Here is a 22,987-nt window from a genome sequence, read left to right as displayed (position 1 = left end):
CAGGAGTTTTAAAAGAAAAGGTTTAACGGTAAGAATGAATCACGTGCAGATATGAAAGTAACATAAATCAACAGATTTTGGTGTATGAAAATAGAAGAAGAAGAAGCCCTTTGCTCATCCCCTGCGAGAATACGACCCCCTCATGCCATGTCAGTCTGTAATGATTGTATAAACATCTTTCACCAAGCTGGTCTTTGTGGTTTGGTAAAAATGGGTGGGCAGAGGTGGGGACATGACCAGTTTAGGTATTTTTATTTTATTTTACCAGGTAAGACCCACTGAGCTATGTAACTCTTTTTCAGAAGCGATCTGGACACAAATGATAGCTCTACGGAGTGGCTTATCATCATGTGGAAATTTATAGCAGCCAAATACTCTAAACGCACGTCGATTCTAACCATGGAGGTAAAAACCGGAGGACCCGGAGAAAAATCCACGCGACCACGGGAGAGGCTGCAAACTCCAAATATACCACAGACGTCATCAGGGTCGAGATCGAACCCGCGACTGCCTCCATAGCAGGCGAGGAAGTTAATTAACATCTCCTAGCCACTGCAGCACCCCCGGCCAGGAATCAAACTCAGGTCTCTAGGTTCACAGCGCAGCGGCATCAGTTCCTGAAAGTCAGCAACCAGTCATCGTTTGCAGTGGAATGACACGGATCGGCACGCGTGATCATTGGTACATTTGCACTCGTTTAAAGCAATTGCTTTGCTTGCTCACGCCACCGCTGGTATAAGGGCCTCAACTACAGGCAACTCTTGGTCTACACTTCCATACCGATTGTATCCTACCACACGCTAACCTGCCGATTGTGAGTGTGCCCATGTATGCTGCTGGATGAACATACCGCACGGGGAGATCGAATTAGCGAACTCGGTAATGCAAGTCCCGTCCAGTGGGCTAAGGGTGCCATCCATTGAGTAGGCACGCAAAAATCTGTCAAAACGTGTCCCCTCCCCCCATCCCTGTACGCCCGCGGACTTCTTACACCCCCCCCCCCCGCGAATCCTATAGAACGGCCTATATTTAATCCACGCAGAAACGATCAAGGATGAATAACATGAACGTGTTTAAGCAAACAGATAGTCCACCGCCAGCTGCATTAAAGGATTAAGTTGCGCACCTTGGCCACTTATTTTGCTGAGCTGCGTGGTAGTTCGCAGTCAGGGGCACGGTGGCACACGAAGTGACACCTCTCCCACAGTCCCACTTCTCCCGACAGGACTTGTTGTCTGACAGCTGGAGACACTGAACTGTGGCTCATTTGAAGGCCAATGTAGACAAATTATTATCGAGGCTTCACCCCCCCCCCCCCCAGTTTCCTATGCTTACATACATTGTCAGTAGACCCCAGAGGTCGCAAACGGGTTTTGATTCCTTACCCGTACCCGGCCGCACCAGGGTCGAAAACGGGTACCCGTACCCGTACCCTACCCGATACCCGGCTACCCGTACCCGGCCGGGTATCGGGTAGGGTACGGGTACAGGTACCCGATTGCGACCTCTGGGATGAAGCCATGTTGCAGGCGCGGGTGAGTTGATTCTAGGAACTTGAATTGTGAGAAGAGACAAAACGTTGGGAAATGAGTGACAAACGGTTACTCACCAGTGACTCGCGGCCTACCCGTACCCGGCCGCACCAGGGTCGCAAACGGGTACCCGTACCCGGCCGGGTACGGGTAGCCGGGTATCGGGTAGGGTACGGGTATCGGGTACCCGGTTGCGACCTCTGGTAGACCCCCCCCCCCATACGCAAGCTACGCATTTGGGTTAACCCCCCTCCATGCGTATGCACTAAATGGATGGCCCCGAACAATACAAACCCCGGCAGCTGCTTTCGATTTTCGGTTGACATTTTTAAACACTTAGCAATGTATAGCTCTTAGACATATTTCTTACCGTTTCGCTATTTCTTTCACACGATTTCCGGGAATAAATAAATAATTACAACCCAGCTGTAGACACACTAATATAAACAAAATGTGTTATCCGGCAAAACCTCATTTGTTTCCACAGATAAAGCCATGACGCAGAGGTGGTAATGCATGCAGCTGTATAAGCTGAGAAACACAACCATTGGTGTGTTGCCAACAGACGTTTTTATCACACCGAAGGGATACAAAGAAAGGAATAAGCTCTATTTAATCAGTCCACCTCAACTGCTATGACGTCGTTCATAAACATGGGTCATTAATGAACAGTACAGAAGTGTGCAAAGAGGAGTGGAGAGATTCACGCTTCGAATTAGAGAGACCGAACGAGACAAAATTAGATTCGAGAACAACATATGGCCGACGGTTAAGAATAATAACAGTGGCACCCAAGAAATGCAACGTGTCCGAGAATTATGGCTGGCGCTGAAGCTCTGTTTAGCCACATCGGATGTGAATGCATCCAACAGAGGATGGACACTCATGACAACGAGATGTCATCTTTATTTTTTACTTTGTTTCAATATCCCATTATTAAATTCAGGAGTGGGGAATATATACACAGCCCAACCCACGACTTCATATCACGTGGCCCAGTAGTATTTGTCCGTCACCGCATATTCGCTGAACTAATCGGGTAATAGATGGGGGGGAGGATATTTAAACCTGACAACACGTACAATGTTTCTAATTTCAGCGCGCCGAATAATTTCTATCACTGCAAGGGGCCTCTCGCAGTGTGACACAAGTGACTGAGAGGTACATCTTCATGTGTGGCCCACCAATAATACTTTGAACTGTCCGATTTGTGCCCCGGTTAGGAAAAGGTCCCCCCCCCCCACCACCTCTGACTTAAAAGAATTGGCAAGTGCCGTAAAGCGACACCCCCTCCCGTCCCTTCTACCCCACAGCGGGTCAATTGGCAGGTCGCGTTTTGTGGTGGGAGGGGGTAGGGTGTGGGTACTCCCCCCCCTCCTCTTCCAAGATGCCTGACCAGCGTGGAAGAGAGGCCGAAGTCACCACGTGTTATGTAACCGTGTTGTTTTATAAAGCACGTCATGTTTACTGCAGTCTAGTCTTTTTACGTCCAACCATATGTAAATTAATGCGGTGAATGTCATTGAGGCATAACTAAAACAACACAAAGCCACACTTCCCATGTAAACAGATTGCGTGAGGCGTAAATGTGGTTAGCGAAACACAACGCCGTGTCTCTGAAACAGAATAATTTTTTTTCGATTTAAAGCTTTCGTGACTGTAGGGATTCATCTTCTTGGTTCTTTCGGTAAAGTCACGTAGAAGGGAAGTAATAAAATAATAAAAATAAAACATAATAAAATATATTATTATATTATTGTATTATGTTTTGTTTTTATTATTATTTTATTACTTATATTATTTTATTATGTTTTGTTTTTATTATTTTATTACTTCCCTTCTACGTGACTTTACCGAAAGAACCAAGAAGAAGAATTTATTTTGATAAACGTGACCCCCATTTCTGTGAGTCTTTACGTGAAGTGTGTGAGGATTGCAAGTAAAGGTCAGAGTGCCCTGGCACAGATGTTGGATGTACCACCTGCTAAAGTAGTAAAGTGCTCAAGGGAAAACAAAAAAAACACACAAAACTCGTCTTGCAGACGACTTTAATGTGACCTAACGGAACGACGCAACACGCAAAATGAATACACCGCAGACATGAATGAATAAACGGGCGACACTTGTAAAGTATGTTTCATTCGGTCCCACGATAAACTTATGGCAGCAGCAGCACCAGCAGGATCCACCTGCACAGCAAGTGCCTCTATGTGTCAGTGACTTTGTAGGTTCATCATGCGCAACCACACTTACAAACCTTGCAAGTTATGCATACATCAGGGTGGTAATAATTTAGTCCAGGCAACTACATTCCATTTTGATTATTATTGAACTGTAGTGACATCGCCGGATGTCACTGTGCAGTGCCGGCCCTAGAGGGGCTCGGTGAGCGATGTAACGACATCGCGGACACCACGTTGATGTGGGTGTAGTACCGACCCTAAAGGGGCTCGGTGAGCGATGTAACGGCATCGCGGACACCACGTTGATGTGGGTGTAGTACCGACCCTAGAGGGGCTCGGTGAGCGATGTAACGACATCGCGGACACCACGTTGATGTGGGTGTAGTACCGACCCTAGAGGGGCTCGGTGAGCGATGTAACGACATCGCGGACACCACGTTGATGTGGGTGTAGTACCGACCCTAGAGGGGCTCGGTGAGCGATGTAACGACATCGCGGACACCACGTTGATGTGGGTGTAGTACCGACCCTAGAGGGGCTCGGTGAGCGCTGGTTGATAACGCTGGGTGGCACCACGCTTGGCGTGCAGTGCCAACCCTATAGGATAGGGTGTGGGAGTGCCGGGGTTACTGAAGGCCGTGGCACTCTGGTTGACCCGAGAGGACACGTGACCGGTTAAGTCTACAAAGGGGCCCCAAGTGGGGGCTAGGGGTGGTCACGTGGTCCGGGCCGAGATCCTGCTCGAAGATTCTGCAAGGTGGTCGTGGCCAAGGGCGGAGCCAGCCACGCCGCAGAGAATATAAGCCGGGTCCCCCAGAGGGACCTGCGTTGTTGTTCATCTTGAAGAGGCTTTTGTCTGCGTCCTACGTTCTACCGAGTCTCCAACACGTGGACCTGGACCCGAGCTGTGGTCCCGGTCCGTAGGAGCTAGTTACGTAAGTGATTAGTGTAGTTTGCCTGGTGGTCACCACCATAGGTTGTTATTCTGTTAAGGGGCAGTTACCCCATGTGTTGGTGTTAAATAAATGTGTTGCCTCCAAGAGTGCATCTGCGACTCAGTTGAACTCACTACAGAACTGCTTTCAAAGCATAATAGTTGCCAACATTCTTTTTTACTTATCATCAAATGATAGGTTGTAATGATGATTGTAAAAACAAAGATAATGAACATAATATGGCCCATGGTGACAGCAAATGAAAAAAATACACTAATCTTATCAAGTTTTATCTTGTCAGCTGCCGCCATAGGGAAGGGAACACGAGTCTAAATTCCAAACTCAGAAGTGAGAATAGTTACACCAGCGTTTGCACGGCCGTCAGGAATAGGATCCGACCCATGCAGAGCTGTTCCTGGAAATGCACAAAGCTTCACGATCACGTGGCTCCATTGGTTTGACCTGTCTCCTTTCCCCCCTCGTCCTCTCCTCATCCCTTCCCTCTGCATCTGGAGGGAAGTGAACATAATTGTGTTTTAATGTATATGATTACAGGTTTACCATATGCTTAGCTTATACTTTCCCCACGCTAAAATCATTACATGTTGTCATTTTACACCATCCATTGTCTTCGTCGACATTCTTCATTTCAAAAATGCACCTTTAAAGTTGATAAAGGCAAGAGATGCAATTGATGGCATGTTCGATTAATGTGTTTAGCCTATGATGTCGTGATAATTACTTCGGGAGGCCTAGCAAAAAACATGTAGCTTCCTTAGCAAAGCGAGCTACGCTGCCCTCTGAATTCGGAGCTGTCCCGGCTTGCTACCATGGCAATTAAGCCCTGTTCATGAGCTGAGCTGGCCTGCTTTTTAGTGGCTATGGGATCATGGTATAGGCCACATAGACACATGTGTAAGGAGTTTTCTTTGTTTCCCACCAGTGGCATCCAAAACTCCTGAGTATTGCTTGTGAAAAAGGACAAATTGTGAAATTAAGACAGGTAAATTCATATAAAATAAAACAAATAGCAGACGGACTTAAAGGTGAAACAAAAATAAGCTATGGCTGACGTGAAGACTGACCTTAAACCAAATTAACCGGAATACGCTCGATGTCATCAGATCTCAAAAGCTGAGTGGGTTTGAACCTGGATAGAGCTTGGATTGGTGACTGCCACGCAAGTCAGGTAGGCTGAGGCAAGGCCCTGCTGGCAATACAGAAAAACTTACTCTTGTCATTTACGTACATTCTCCCACGTCTACGCTTCCCACTTTCACCAACCCACATGGCACGGGGAGGGACGCTCATGCCGACAAAATGGCTGTACATGCGTAAGCTAGGCAACCCGTAGGATAGCTACTGCTGCTGGAAACCTCGAGATGCGTGACTCTCGCCAACCTCCCCACCATCATCACCATCACCATCGTTGTCATCGTCGTCATCGTCCTCGTCGTCCTCGTCGTGACAGTGCGTGATCTCGGCCGGCGGCTGCGGGTGGAGACAGGGCGGCCGGATTTCGCTCATCGAGCGGCTGAAGCACTTGCGGCGATCGCCCGCGTGACCGCTGCTCGTCGTCCCGCTGGCTGTGCTGCCATCGTAGGCGTCCCAGCCCCCGGCCCCAGAGCCCGATGGTGAGCCCAGCAGGGCCCAGTCCTCTGTGACACTGAGCGGTCGATTTCGTGTCGACATGGGTGACTGCTGGTTGGCGGCGTCAACCCGAGCATGCTCGACGGTTGACTCGTGAGGCATCTGTGCACATTTCAGGATACGAACATTCACGTTACTCCTGCGTGGATATTGACAGTTGGGCTGTACAGCTATGTGATATTTGTTTCAAGTTGTCCCACGTGTTGTCTGACATTTTGCACGACATTCTGGCAGCTTCTTGAATCAGTTGCTGAAGTAGCTCCCAAGTGATTCAGCTTCCATCTTGAATCAATTGCTGAAGAAGTTCCCATGATCTGCAGGGAAATGCTGCAGGTTGAAAAACATCTCTCCTCAATAACAATGCCTCTGCTAGTGGACTTGTTGCCAATCTTGGTTGGTTTAAACATCCCAAACTTGACAGATTAAAGTGATGGCGAGTGACCTAGCTGTTGTGGATGAACAGCTCACCTGCCTAAAGTAAACTCACACCTGTGAAGAGGAAAAAGCTCTGTGGGTGTGCAGGTCAGCATGGATGTAATTAAAGAGACTCAACAAATGGACCAGCCAAAAGAACATGCGTAAAACATAAGCATCCTGAAAATCAAGTAGTAGACAAAGCACAATGTTTGCACACCACATGAACACGATCTAACCCAAAAAACCTTTATTATCAATGATATTGGTCGCGAAAGCCTACGTGTTAAACACAGTGTATATACACACACACTGCTCCACAACAAATGATGAACATAAGTTAAAATAAGACGTTTTATTTATATATACATGTGAAAGTAGAGAGAGAGAAAATACGAAATACATATACAAGAAAAATAAGGCAGAATGAAACACAAACAACAATTACAGTGATTATAAAAAAAAATAGGAACAGAAACTGTTAAAGTGAAAGGTGGATAGACAGGGAAGAAGAGCAACGTGGAGCGAGTAAACAGGTAGATCCGCCTGGACATACGATACGCAGGCCTCACCTGCAGAACAAAGCTCTAAAAAAGGAAACATTGAAGATTAAAACTATCAGCATAACACAGTGATGTATTCAGAGATGAATGGCAGTAATAGCCGACAGTTAAAGGCAGGAAGGAGATGGATAGGCAGGGAGGAAGGGTTCGATAACAGTGGCCCAATAAACATAGCTTGGACTTATATTCTTGGTTCTTTCGGTAAAATCACGTAGAATGGAAATAATAAAATAATACAAATATAAAAATCTTTGTATTATTTTATTATTTCCCTTCTACGTGACTTTACCGAAAGAACCAAGAATATGAATCCCTGCAGTCACGAAAGCTTTAAATAAAAATTTTGCTTGGAATTGCCTATAAATTACAAATATGTGCCTAACCTGCTCAGGAATAAACGCAAACATATGTAAAGACAGTGGAATAAACCTATGGTGTGAGTGGACTAGTGGCCACAGGAGGTAATGCCAGGGGAGTCAGCTTGCAGTGCGAATGGACTAGTGGCCACGGGAGGTAATGACAGGGGAGTCAGCCTGAAGTGCGAATGACTAGTGGCCACGGGAGGTATTGCCAGGGGAGTCAGCTTGCAATGCGAATGGACTAGTGGCCACGGGAGGTAACGACGGGGGAGTCAGCTTGCAGTGCGAATGGACTAGTGGCCACGGGAGGTAATGACAGGGGAGTCAGCCTGCAGTGCGAATGACTAGTAGCCACGGGAGGCAATTCCAGGGGAGTCAGCTTGCAGTGCAAATGAACTAGTGGCCACGGGAGGTAATGCCAGGGGAGTCAGCTTGCAGTGCGAGTAGACTGGTGGCTGCGGGAATGATCGAGAATAGGAGCGTGGCCAGAGGACGAAAGAGGAGAGTAGAATCTGCTGGTAGAGTGAGCGGTCTCGAACCAGCGAGAAGGTTCGGGAATGGGGGCGTGGCCTCAGACCGTATATATAAGGGAGATGCGTGGGAGACTCTGGGCTGTTGCAGTGGGGGTCTCCGCCTGTCCGAGTGTGAGCACGTGGCTCCTTAATAAAGAAACCATCTCAAGACGAGTGTGTCGAAGTCGTCTTTATACATATATAGATTAAAACATACATTTCAAAACAAAAGGATCAAAATTGGCACTTACAAAGCCTCAACCTCCAGGAAGAGAGGGGTAATGTACCCAGAAGCCAAATGATGAGCAATAAAACGTGAATAAAATAAAATACAGGAGGGCTGTGGTGAGTGTGTGAACAACAGTGACTGTGAGATGAAGTTTGCATCTGGAGGTTGTAAAAAGTGCCGCATTCAAATATGATGCCAAATCTTTAACAACTAGTTCTTTCAGACACTTTTTTGAAAATAGCATAACACTAAATCCATAATAAAGCTTCCAAAGCCTGCGGTCAGTTATTAGTACTGCAATTAGATGATGATCATGATGATGAAGCCTTGATTTATACAGATTTACCTCGCACTGGGAACCGATGATGTGCATTTTGAAAAGCCAATTTAGTCGTCAGCAGTAAATCCATTTTGCACGTCTTCCCACATCTGTGTTACAACTCATGTATGCTGTATGCATGAAAACTATTGGCAATGCCGGTTCATATGATAGATAGTGGTCTTGGTATCCTACCAACTCTTGAGTGCATGCGTATGAGTTGAGTTATATCACATGCATTGCAGTCAAGCGATTAACTGTTGCCAGACAAATTATATAACGAAAATTATCAACAACCAGGCTCAAGTATACAAATTGTGAAACAAATGTTCCAGTGGCATTTTAGTGGCGGTAGAATGTAAATTGTATTTGTTTCGTCTTGAGACTGCTCCAGTCTGGAATTTGAAATCACACCGGCATCACCAATCACACACGTGCCATCATAGGTTGGCACGTTAATAAATCCTCTTGAAGCAGTGGCGTAGGGCTAAACAAGACACGGCAGCCAGTCACAGGCGGAGTTTGACTTCTATATTTGGGAGGGGAGTGCAGGGGTTCGCTTTGCCTCTCACAGGAATTGTGAGTATATGTAATTAATTCATTTATTTGAATCTTAATTATAAACGACTGAAATTGAATTAAGAAAGGTGTCCAGTTTGGGAGGGGCGTTGCCCCCCCCCCCGTGCCCCCCATGCTCCCCCCCCCTGTGCCCCCCCCTCGCCTGTAAATTCCGCACATGGGCAGCCTTGGTCCACTGTGCTTCGCTTCACTTTTAATGCAGGTGGGTCAACGACAAACAAGATAATGGGGAACTTGGTCAGCTGTTGCCCCCACCCCCTTGCTTTTAAAAGTTGCTAAACGAGGTACGGGGAGACTTGTCACTGGTGCTTCTCTTTCGCTTTTCACGCAGGTGCGTTGTGAATGTTGTGAATGTTGGGCCGGGCAACGTTGGACCTGGGCAGCTGCGCTCCCCTCCCTTTTGATGCAGGCGCATTGCAAAATAAACACACAACTTTGCCGTGCTCGCTTTTGTAACAACAATAATAAGAATCCTAGGATCCCAATGCGCAATGCATGAAAAGCAGGAAACAAAAACAGAACCAGGGCCACCGACCAAACTAAAGAGGGAAGGCCATTTTAACAAGATGGGTTTTAAAAGCAGACTTAAATACATCTACCGACTCGGATTGCCTGATTTCAAGTTGGCAAAGCGTTCCGCAGTTTTGGTGCCACGCTAACAAAAGCCCGATCACCCAAAGAGCGCAACCTCGACCTGGGAGTGCTGAGCAGGTGTTGTGCGAACGAGCGAACTCACCAGCACGTGTGGGGCACGGAAGAGGTAGCTGAATGGGTAGTGCAGCATGTTGATGCAGGAGGCAGCGTAGATGTCAGCGTAGCGCATCACTTGGTTCGCGAAAAGCGTCTGCCTGGACCTGCTTCGAAAAAGGCTGCCCATCATGCCGTAGCACATGTCCATGTCATGTGTCACTTTCTGGAGAGAGAAGAGGAACGGGTCATTGGGACGATGCAAAGGGTTTGGGCCTTGCACACATTGCTCGCATGACGTACACTCTGTCAATAATAATTAATTATATTATTATAAGCTGGCCCATGGGGGATGGAAGGTATGAGAAGATTCACACGGAACAACATTGACCGTATTTGCAAAATACTCACTGTCCCGATTAATAATGAAACATAACAACAGTTTGCGTGCATTGCGGAGAATCACCAGGAGACACAACTATCAACTGAAAGAACCGATGTACAATTAATAACATAATACAACATGTTGCTGGCTATTTAATGAGTAAGAGTAAAGGTGGAGCCCTGCAATTGCATGCTCACGTCACTGTCGGCAGAAGGGAGCTCTTGAGAGATCGATCCTTCTCAAAGGGTGTTTGTTGACCTACTCGTCCAAGCTGTGCCAGACATCTGGGGAATGGTGGCAGTACCCACGCACACTTCACCCCACCACACTCGACTCGCCAATCGACTGTGCTGTACCCATGTTACACTGCTCTGCAGACAACGGTGGCGGGCGGCGGGGTTCGCGATTTAAGAAACTCGCCGATTGTTTCAACTGCCGCATTTGGTGATCGAACTAGCAACCTGTGAATCCAGTCGAGTGTGCTAACCATTACACCATGTCCGCGTGTATAATAAGCAGGCCAAGTCCAAAATCTACAATCCTATCGTCATTCCTCGCTTAAAAGATCCCCACGTCATGTGAAGAGGATGAAGGAGGACGAGAAGGAAAAAAACACCTACAACCAATTCTAGATTTGAAGCTTTCGTGACTGCAAGGATTCATACTCTTAGTGTTTTCGGTAAAGTCACGTAGGTAAAAAAAATGAAATTAAAATTAATAAAAAATAAAATAATATTATTTTAATTAAAATTAATAAAAATAAAATAACATTATTTTATTTGTATTAATTTTTATTTCATTTTTTTCACCTACGTGACTTTACCGAAAAAACTAAGAGTATGGACCTACAACCAACCTTGATGCGCTTCTGCAGAGAGCTGATGTCGGGCCTTTCATTGCTGCTGCTATCCAGATTCCTGTGATTACGAGCAGAGAAGAAAAAGGCACCACGTCAAAGAAGGGAGTGAAGCCTGACAAGTTGGCATTTTTCTGCATGTAAACATGTAAACAAACAAGTTGAGCTCCTCTTAGCTGAAGTGATGTGAGCAACACACTATTTTCTGCGATGTTATCCGTACATTTACTCCACTTTTCTGCGGGAAAGGAATTGCAGATAATTGTGAACAGGATGAAGTTGGTGATGCACCTCTCTTATCTGTGAAAGCTAGCAAATGATAGGAAGCCGTTCCACAACCAGGGATAACAGAAATAGTATAGTAGGACTTTTTGTGGACCCTACAACTTCCGTGGATACTAGGAGTTGTGAACAAAAGTTATCTTGTGACAAACAACGGAATATTGTTAGATCTATATAATACACGTGTAAAATATATATACATTTTAATCAGTAATTGTATGCGACCAAAACTAACAATTGCATGCAGTGTTATACACAGCGAGTGTGGTGAAAGTGTGTAAGATTACTTTGTGAACTTACTTGTACAACTCGGCCAAGTATATGTCCAATCTCTGCAATTCCTCAAACAGGGCTACGAGGCAGGAGTGAAAGAACACACAGTGATAGTACTCAGACACTCCAACGGCCTCTCGTGTCACGTAGACTCCCGTGGCATTCCACAGATGCCCCTCCTTAAGGCAAGCTTATTTTTAAAAAAAATTCACCCAACGTGAAATGTGCAAAGATTTGTTGTAAAAGTAGGCGCTGGGTAGCTGAAGGGTTAGAGCATTGAGTTAGCACCACTGAGAACCCATGTTGAATCTGGGTTTCAGCCAGAGGTCGCAAACGGGTTTTTATTCCTTACCCGTACCCGGCCGCACCAGGGTCGCAAACGGCTACCCGTACCCGGCCGTACTCGTACCCTACCCGTACCCGGCCGGGTATCGGGTAGGGTACGGGTATCGGGTACCCGATTGCGACCTCTGGGATGAAGCCATGTTGCAGGCGCGGGTGGGTTGATTCTAGAAACTTGAATTGTGAGAAGAGACAAGACGTTGGGAAATGAGTGACAAACAGTTACTCACCAGTGACTCACGGCCTACCCGTACCCGTAGCCAGCCGCACCAGGGTCGCAAACGGGTACCCGTAGCCGGGCATCGGGTAGGGTACGGGTATCGGGTACCCGGTTGCGACCTCTGGTTTCAGCCACTTGTGATTAAACCTGTTCCTCAATTGTAGCGAATATTTGTTCCCAGCCCAGTAACCAATGAACTGCTATAAAAAATCATACTATTGAAGGGTTTCCACTTCATTTTGCTACATTTCAGTTCTGTGAATTAAACGTATCAGTTTAGCTGCCATGCAATGAACATTTCTCTGCAGTTGAGATCACTTGAAAATACTTCAGAAGTAATTCTGTGACATATTGTTCTTCAGCTATCGTCTAACACAGCGATGCATTTATCTGCAATAATCACGAACGGATGCTTCGTCTCATGTAAATGAGAAAGTTTAAAATATATATATATATATTTATATATATATATATTATATATATATATATATAAATATTGAATGGAATCACAGCCTCAAATTGGGAATATCCATGGCATTGCTCTAACGATTAAGTTGTTACATGCTCAATATCGAGTATAGCGTAAAACGCAGCAGACCGCTCTTATCTGTCCAGACGTGAAGCTCCAGGGCAAGTTCAGGAATGACCAGAAAAGTCCGCCAACCCTGTCGTTTCTTGGACTTGAGAATGTCTCCAAAGATGCGGTCACCAATGTAGAGAATGTCCTTCCCATTGACGCCCAGGAGATCGCACACCAAGTCTGAAGGCTTCATGAAGAAATGGGTTCCAAACCTGTCTGATTTCCACACCTCGTCTTTAACATTTTAACGTAATTTTTGTTTCATGTATTGTATATGTCCAGGAAAGCGTCACCGAGTCTCAAATCTTTTTGAGGCTAGTCCTGCTTTGAGACATTTGCTCAGTTCCTTTTTAAATAGTGTTTTACATTTTGGGAACAACATTAAAACCAGCGTAGCTGAAGTAAACGTATGGTTTAACACTCAAAGGTTCACAGAGATGGAATAATCAGAACACTTACTGGACTGCCATAGCCTGACCATCTCTCAGCAAGCAAGTTTGGTAGTTTAAGATCCTTGAATGATCTGAACAAGGCCCCATCAGTGTTATCCACAATCCTTTGCATTGGATGACAGGTCTGTTATCTGTTAGCTGAAATTGCAGCTTGTTATTATATTATACAATATTGCACACATTTGTGTACAAAACATTTTCTCAATGCATAACGTCGGTGATAGATTTGAGAAATCAACCACTGGCAAAGTTAACCGGCATGCAAGATATTGCAAATAGTGAACGCACATTGATGGCATGCAATGATTATATATTTTACACAGAAATCATAAAATCAGGTTACTCATCCACCAGGTTAAAGGTGTTTTCCAGATACTTATTGTGTATTGTATGTACGCTCCCGTGATAGAGTTTCAGTTGCCACACGTGATTATCGTCATCATTCTGCTTTTATTGCTGCAAAATACACCTCGTCAGCTTAAAACACAATTGGTGGTAGGACAGTGCAATACTAGGAAATGAGCACCACCTGATCCAGTAATGTAGAACAATGCTTGGAAATGTCTAGGCCCGGGCTTTGGCTTATAATAACCTCACACAATATAATGTTCCTATAAATGACGTCACAAGTAAATTTCTATTTAAAGCTTTCGTGACTGCAGGGATTCATCTTCTTGGTTCTTTCGGTAAAGTCACGTAGAAGGGAAATAATAAACATATTTTGTATTATTTCCCTTCTACGTGACTTTACCGAAAGAACCAATAATAAAAATATTTTTATTATTTTATTATTTCCCTTCTACGTGACTTTACCGAAAGAACCAATAATAAAAATATTTTTATTATTTTATTATTTCCCTTCTACGTGACTTTACCGAAAGAACCAATAATAAAAATATTTTTATTATTTTATTATTTCCCTTCTACGTGACTTTACCGAAAGAACCAAGAAGACGTCACAAGTATTTAGGTTTCACATTACAACAAATGGTATGGTTTTACAATGGCCCTCACTTTTACGTGACTGCAGTGAAATAAACTTACTTCATATAAAAACACAAATGTAAAGGGGCAGATGGAATGAGCTTCTCACCTCCAGAATATACGATCCCATGTTGCAGAGGCCCTGCAAAAGTTCCAATTTTCAGTTGCCCAGTTTCCTTTAAATAGAAAAAATAATTTCGATTTAAAGCTTTCGTGACTGCAGGGATTCATCTTCTTGGTTCTTTCGGTAAAGTCACGTAGAAGGGAAGTAATAAAATAATAAAAATAAAACATAATAAAATAAAATAATTCTCACGACGTTTCGGCTACAACGCAAGCAGCCGTCTTCACCTGAAGACGGCTGCTTGCGTTGTATGTTTTATTTTTATTATTTTATTATTTCCCTTCTACGTGACTTTACCGAAAGAACCAAGAAGAAAAAATAATGCTTATGACTCAGCTCGAGCAAAAAGCTCAAGCTATGTGACAATATTTATAGATAAGATATTACTTCTATCGAATGTGTGGATTTATTTACGACCAATGCTATGTACTTTTGCCATATTTACAAACGATGTCAATAATATCGAATGTGTCAGAAATACATTGTCGGGGAATGGAGGTGAAACATTTATGTACTTCAAGAAATAAATCAATGCTGTAGGTTGCAATGAAAGATGGCACAATTTGTTGTGGGGTGACCAAGCCTAATGTGGATTGCATTTTTATACTGAGACCTTCCAGACAAAGCATGTGTATTTCCCTTCTACGTGACTTTACCGAAAGAACCAAGAATATGAATCCGTGCAGTCACGAAAGCTTGAAATCAAAATATAAACAAACCAAGGAAGTGAACAATTTTTTTTTATTTTAAAGATGCTAACTATCATGACTCATTGTTGTGCTTCACAAAAAAGACTGGTACAATGGTAACCATTAAATCATTGTGCGCTTCCTACGATGACATATGGTTCTAAAATATGGTCATTCAGGGAAAATATACGGTAACACCTTAAAAGTGCACAAATAAGCATTGAGAGATGCATTCTTGGAATTACATTGAGAGACAGAGAAAGAAACACATAGATTGGAGATCATATTCAGGTTAATAACATCATTCAAACTACAAGAATATTAAGTGGCCTTGGGGGGGACACGTCGCTCGAAGGGACGATGGCCGGTTGGTTGTTAATAAAAACGAAGTGGCGGCCAAGGAATGAAACGCAACTCAGAGAGCGTCCTTCGAGGAGATGTCGAAATGAAATCGGTTTGTGTACAGGTTCTGGGTGAATTATTACATGGCAAAATATTGAGAGTCTTGAGTGACTTGAGGCGTTTATTCCGTAGTGGATTGAGCACGAATGACGATGACAACGACAAAGATCGTGGCAACAAAAGAGTGTTGTCTTTGTTACTGCACACCAACGGCTTGTGTCTGCTTTGGCCTTGTGACAGTAACTGAGAGAAATGTGCACTCAAAGACGAAAGCTCAAGAGGTGAGATGCCGCGTGCGGTGGAGATGTCGCACCGTGTCCACCTGTCGAAGCACAGTTCCCTCGCCAAAGAAGAGCGGCTTGCGGGCATCCACGATGATGAGGTCAAAGTACGACTGCCAAGGCCGGTGCTGCCACCCCGGCTGGGGTCGTGACACGGCGAAAATAGCAAAACAGCAATTGACGATTGACCTCCCCTCCTCGAATTGCAACTAAAGCAGTTCAGGAAGGGGTCAAATGAACCATTGGGGAGATTAAGCACAAGTAGAAGAGCTGTTATTATTATTATTATATATTTCCGTTTTCTTTTTAGGAAAGTACACGAATGAAAACTACTGTACAATATCTACGTGCCACTTCTCATAGGCATGCACTATAATGGAAAGGGAAGGAAATTATAAACATAACTAAATATAGTTTGTAGATGTAAGATACAATTAAACTAATCTTCGTGCTGTCCCTTCTACCAAAGGCAGCAGTTTACAGAATGAGGCAAAATAATAAAGTATGTTAAATATATTTGATAAAATGTTCAATATCTTCAGTTGCTCAAAGATAGAACTATGTAAATTTAGTCAAGCCATCAGTGTGTGTTCAGAATTGTATTGCAATGCCTGCAACCTGAAACTAATTATTTAAATACCAAATACCATAAATTTGACATTTTTTTTCGTTTTGTATTCATGAAATAAAATGCGATAGAATCAATAATATGCAACTATAATTTTAAAAAAACCTTATCTGAATTATCGGTTTCAATGTTGGAAATTAGCCTCTTACCTGTGGGACATGCGGCAAGTCAAATAAATATGTCATAATTTTCTGTAAAAAACAAATACAAATGCTCATATCTTTTACTACACGATGCATTTTCATTGATATATGGACATGAGTTCTGTAATGTACCAGGAGACCAAAATAATGCATTGCCGAGTGAGAACCAATCATTTAGACATGTTGGCTGACCACCATGGACTCATTATACTGGCAATTCTGATGAATGTTGATGTTAATTTATTTTTTTATATATCATGGAACGAGGTTTTATACATTAACTTTGAACACAATTTCATACAGGTATTGTCCACTATTTAAATATTTATATTCACAATGATGTTATAAGTATATACATATTTGTAAAATGGTATTGTTCATATGATTATATCCTTTTAAATCAAACATAACCCTGCGAATGTCACAGGAAAATACCCCTAATCAATGCCTGTCCAATGAAACGATTTGTCAACCTTACCCTACCAATGTTTACCACACAACGTTGTAACACTTCGAGCTTAGTATATCTGACTTGCACAAGTTTGCTGTGTCGTATCGGCCAGTGTGATTGCTTGGTGGTAATCATACAATCATTATTGTGAAAGAAAATGCTTAAGTCCAAATTACACAATTGGCCTCATGTGAGTCCCATGCGAAGGTTACAGGGGAAAAGGAGTTAACCTCAGGAATGATGATTATTTAAAAAAAAAAAATCTCAAGATTCATTCTCAGCTTTGATCTGGTTTTGTAATACATTAAACAAAGATGCATTAGCAAACACTCCACCGTGTTCCTGACTATATCTCTAAAAAAATAACTCTAGTCAGCCACACGGAACATTTCTTAAGATTAACCCATACTTTTTTAGCTCAATTTGACAAAAGGCACAATTCCAGAATTACCATTCTTTTTGTCTTGGTTAGAATCAAATCTGCAGAGCATTATAATATACTTGCTTGTGTGTGTGCTTTTACATGTAATAATAATGTAAAGCCATTTGCCAATCTACTGTCATAGCAGTATGACCAGTTGTTTGGTCATACTTCACCATATGTTAGCCGACTCTCTGTGTTGAATTGCATTATATTTCTAAGTTTACTAGGTTTGTTTTCTCTTTCATTTGTACCTGATGATGATTGCTTGTGTTGCAATCGAAACAGCGTATTCTATTATTTAATTATTATTATCTTTCTCCGTGACTTTACCGAAAGAACCAACGATTAATTCCTGTAGTTACGAAAGCTCCAAATCAAATCTTAACACCTGTTTTGTTGCCAGAAAAAAGGGGAAAACCCTATTATCAAATTAAGTCCTCTTTTTTTTTTACTCCTGATGACGATCGCTTGTGTTGTGATCGAAACGTCGTAGTTTTTTGTTTATTTTATTTGTATTAATTTGAACCTATCTACGTGACTTTACCGAAAGACCCATAGAATATTAACTCCTGCAGTCACGAAAGCTTTAAGTCAAGAAATGAAGTGCTGGTCAACGGGAAGAACTGAAAGCAAGAGAGGATAAATGCATCTTGAGGTGGGTATTAAACATTGCCACTGTCTCCGAAAAATGAACAGCACTGGGCAAAGTGTTCCACAGCCGTTCACCCATTGTGCGGAGGAGCATCGTCCGAGGAACGTACAGGGCACCGGCCATCGGAGAACAAAGCCTTCGGGATAGCCACACATATGGGGTCAGTAAATCTGCGAGAAAATCTGTTTGTCCACTGTGGAGAGCATTATATGTCAGAAGAATGGTAAACTCCGCTCTAAAATTAAGGGGAAGTCAGTGAACAGAGTCCAAGACCATATTTGCATGATGGGATTCCAGAATCTAAGTTACGTAACAAGTGCAGAATACTGACTGCGTGCCGTGTTATTTGCTGCTAACTTACGTCAGTGTAATTATAGTCACTGTTTGTTGCCAGGAAGACCTTCGCCACCTCTTGCATCCTACTCAAAAGAAGTGGCAGTTTTGGCTGAAAAATATAAAATGTGAAAGATGTTTTACGAGCATGTTTTTATTTTGTTATGCTGTAGTTTTTTTTTATGACACATCATCATGCCAGATCATAATGCACTTTGAATAAAGTGAATATTTATATTGCATTGTTTTATAACAGTGACAATATAGTTTAAAATACATCTCCGTGTTAAATACAGGATACATACCTGTCAACCCATACGGTTTACCCGTATTCTTGTACAGGGAAATTGAGTTTTCAGGTCCATAGAGCGTACAGCCGTTTCAATACGGGAACAAACATAGATTTGTTTGTGTTTTTCTTTTGTGATGGGACTTTGTAGGATGAACGTTGAGATGTATAAGGGGCACGGGGTGACCAATAATAATCTGGAATTGGTCTGTAATAAGGTAGGGGGCACTGATAAGAGATGGACAGGTATGAAGATGCATGCTGCATTTAGAGAGTGTTGCACTCAGGGATGGTGCTCGCTCATGCGGGGCCCTCAGCAGGAACACGTTGCCCCCACAACATCCACTTAAAAAAACATCTAATTGCAATCATTTCCGCAAACAAATAATTTCGAGTACAATTATAAAAAAAAAGGCAAAAGTAAATATCACCATCGATTGTGTATAGAATACAATTTGTTATGTTTAACAATTAACAGATACTTTTTTAATATTTAAAAGCGCTGAGAAAGTGGCATTTATTTGACGTTATACGCGAATGTGTAAACAATATAATTGTAATTAATTGCTTAATTTACAAACCCCCATGCTCTTGCATACACGAGAGTACTTAATTTTTGAGTTGTATTTTGCAATGTACTTTGTTGCTACAAATAGTCTGAAGGAACACAATTTGACTATCTTCAATTGCTCTTGCCCTTTACCAGGGAAGGGCCTGTAATGTTTGGTTTATTACCTCTGTACTCAATAAAGGCCTCCCCCCCGGCCCCCCCGAGGTCATCTGAGTGTTAAACGTAATACTTGAGTCATTAAATACCAAGAGGGATAACGATGCATCAATTGGTGGGACCCTTGGCCTGCTGAGTCACACAACCAAGTGCAATTCATCACAGTGCTGTGCACGAATAATACATTGTGCTGAAAAAGCAATACCCCCTCCCGATGCGTTCTACGTGGCACGTCGTGCCGTCTTTGAGCCCCGCCCCCCTCCCTCCCGATACGTTCCATTCATTGGCTACCACATTCTGATGAGCTCCCCCCCCCCCTCTCCTCCCCCCTCAACTTGCTTTTAAGGGATTACATCTTGAATCATTGCCTCACTTGATGCAGCAAATCTGGCTGTGACGGTCCCACTGATGACGGAGACTTGTGTTGCCTCCGAAACGTCGTGATTTTTATTTTATTTTACTTTCATTAATTTTAATGTTTTACCTACGTGACTTTACCGAAAAAAACCTAAGAATACCACATCATGTTCAGGGGTTAACAGATATATCTCTGCAATGGCAACATTTAATGGCTGAGATAAGCAATATATATATCACGATATGACTAGCTAGCCTGTGTCCACATTTGTGGCTGTTTTCCCAATTAAAAATGTTGTGATTACTGTAATGTTAAATGTGTAATGTGCTAATTCACAGACACTAGTAGGAGGTACTCTCTCTTTTATTACAGCCTTCACAGCCTTAGGGGATATCTACATATTGGGTCGGGACAGCCAACATGCTGCCAGACCCACAGCTTGAAGAGGGCGAATATCACATTGACGATGGCACGATGCGATCCATTCCAGATCGCAGCCTTTTATCCTGATCAGCGTGGCCAGGCTCCGCCCTCGGCCCTGCATCCCTCTGGATCCCCCAGAGGGGTTCCGTGCCTTGCCCACAGGTAGAACGGGCTGTTACTCCTAATTCTAGTGTCTACCAATCTCCGAGTGGCACGCGCTGCACATTCAATGTCACTACAAATGTATTGAAACTCGTGTACAAGAATTACATAATTTGTTTCGATTTAAAGCTTTCGTGACTGCAGGGATTCATCTTCTTGGTTCTTTCGGTAAAGTCACGTAGAATGGAAATAATAAAATAATAATTCAAATAATAAGAAAAAAACTGAATAAAATATTATGTTTTATTTTATTATTTTATTATTTCCCTTCTACGTGACTTTACCGAAAGAACCAAGAAGATACATAATTTGTATTCATATTTGTATTCATATTTGTTTATCTGATGTGTGAACACCTGAAATCAACAAGTTGAACCTCTATAGACTCCACCCTTTCCCCTCTAGGCCCCGCCTCTTTCCCTTTAAGCCCCGCCCCTTCCCTCCTAGGCTGGTTTGAGGAGGTGGGGCTGGTGGTGCGGCTGGTGGTGGGACAAGGATTCCCAACCAAAATCCCTCTTCCAGCAGCAGTGCAATATAATAGATAGGTGGGCGAGAGCTTTCGCGATCACATCGCGAGGCAATTGGTCAATTCATTCTGACATAGCGAAGTCAAGATCATGTGGGGCAAGTTTTGAAGCAATTTTCACGTAAAACGTCCGTAATGGACTACTTATTGCTTCGTTCATCATTAATAAATCCGTCAAAGAACAAAACACGTGACATTTTAGCAATGGACCTTCTTGATAGCAGAGAGATGCGCGCCACTGACCTGGAAAATTGAGTCATATGATCTTCAACCACATACCACCGAATGCCATAGGGAATTATCCAATATGGACATGACAAGACAGGCACTTTTTGGTTTAGATCGCGTAAATATGTGTCGTTAAACCCGCCACCACCCGACACAGCCAACTAGTAAAGGTTGTCACGTAAACAGAACGTGGCCAATTCGTCACTAGTACAGCACTAGTGTGTAGTTTATAGTGTAGTGTATAGTAGTGTAGTGTATAATAGTGTAGTGTATAGTAGTGTAGTGTATAGTAGTGTGTAGTGTATAATGTAGTGTATACTGTAGTGTATAGTAGTGTATAGTAGTATAGTGTATCGTGTAGTGTATAGTGTAGGGTGTAGTAGTGTAGTGTATAATGTAGTGTATAGTGTAGTGTATAGTGTAGTGTACTAGTACAGCACACCGGTGTGTTGGAGAGCAAAGCCACAACATTTACAATCTTGAGTACGACGTTTCGCCAGTAATTACAACTAGCTTGGCATTAAGTGACATTAAGTGCATTGTTATTCATATCTACTTTATTTGTGCTTTTCTAAAAGTGTGAGTAAATAGTCTTACCTCTTTCGCCACGTACTTTTCCACATTTTCAAGTGTTTTTTCTTTCAGTGTCCCCTGTTGAATTAAAGCCACACTTGTGTTGACACCATTTGGATAAAAGAACAGCTTACACTTTTTTATCAGTCAATGAAGTAAACTTATACTATTGGTATATTAGACCAATAATCAAATTTAGTATTGACTGTGACAATGTAAAATTATCACGTTTATGATTTGCAACGATTAAACTGTCGGAAATGTTGATAACTATGACGGCATAACGCATCTCGCAAGTACAAAAGCATAATTTTTTTTGAAAAGACATTAAATGTTCGAGGTAAGAATGCATGGTTTGTATCATATGCAAATGCTATTCATTTGTTGAATATACATTATAATGGATTGAACTGTACAAACGAGACGATAAAACGAACAACAATACAAACACTAGAGTAAAATTGAGATGTAAATAATTTATTATTGAATCGAAATTGTGACCCTGAAAAACGAGAGATAATTTCGCTCGGCAGATAAATCATTGCATGCCGAGCAAACACAGTTAATTAAACAATACATGCAAATGCAGGGATTGATGATTATACTTGCTTACCAAGGAAAGCCGAATTAAGCCTCAAGACTTTTTCAGGATATTCAGTTTTCGTAGTAGGGGTGGCTGTTTGCCCAATGAAGCATTTTGCGAGTAATGTTACATGCATTGAATCTCGTGTACAAGAATTACATTATTTTCTATTCATATATGTTTATCTGATGGGTGAACACCACCCGCAGTCACTGGAGACGCTCCCATTCGCCGCAATGTAAACAAAACCAAAAATAAATCATTTGAATTTGGAGGCATGGGGAGAGGGGTGGGTGGGGTTCAGACCAGTGGTCAAAGAAACTGTTCTCGCCCCCTAGTGGAGAATTCAGAAAATCCAGAAAAGTATTCTTCATACATATTCTTTGGATCTTTCGGTAAAGTCACGTAGAACTCAAAAAAATAACAAAAAAACTACGACGTGAGTTTACCTGCAGTCACGAAAGCTTTAAGTCAAGATTTATTCTTAAGAGAGATCGTATTCTTGTCTGTTATTGTCTTATTATCTGCACAATAACATAGGATATGAAGTGCATTTAGCACCACAGAGAAAATATAACCGCACGTAAAATTAGGGTTTAAATAAATAATTAAATTCTTTAAACTTTGTGACCTGAAATGTTTTATATATTTCCCC

At 42.7% G+C, this 22,987-nt stretch overlaps 1 protein-coding gene across 1 annotated transcript in view; it reads right to left on the bottom strand.

The window, feature by feature from the left end:
- Positions 1-3,409: 3,409 nt before the first annotated feature.
- Positions 3,410-22,987, bottom strand: part of LOC144935162 (cytosolic purine 5'-nucleotidase-like) — a 58,205-nt gene continuing 38,627 nt past the window's right edge. Inside the window, exons 9-19 of the mRNA XM_078861624.1 lie at positions 21,774-21,827; positions 18,492-18,575; positions 16,610-16,651; positions 15,865-15,972; positions 14,446-14,512; positions 13,820-13,821; positions 12,919-13,087; positions 11,786-11,837; positions 11,204-11,264; positions 10,012-10,188; positions 3,410-6,402 (exon numbers count right to left, since the gene is read on the bottom strand). Of these exons, the coding sequence (XP_078717750.1) occupies positions 6,010-6,402; positions 10,012-10,188; positions 11,204-11,264; positions 11,786-11,837; positions 12,919-13,087; positions 13,820-13,821; positions 14,446-14,512; positions 15,865-15,972; positions 16,610-16,651; positions 18,492-18,575; positions 21,774-21,827 (1,209 nt within the window). The 3' untranslated portion in view covers positions 3,410-6,009. The remainder of the gene's footprint in view (positions 6,403-10,011; positions 10,189-11,203; positions 11,265-11,785; positions 11,838-12,918; positions 13,088-13,819; positions 13,822-14,445; positions 14,513-15,864; positions 15,973-16,609; positions 16,652-18,491; positions 18,576-21,773; positions 21,828-22,987) is intronic.

The sequence above is a fragment of the Lampetra fluviatilis genome, chromosome 12, assembly GCF_964198595.1.
Source record: "Lampetra fluviatilis chromosome 12, kcLamFluv1.1, whole genome shotgun sequence".
Taxonomy (NCBI): Eukaryota; Metazoa; Chordata; class Hyperoartia; order Petromyzontiformes; family Petromyzontidae; genus Lampetra; species Lampetra fluviatilis.
This window is presented reverse-complemented; position numbering and strand designations above follow the sequence as displayed.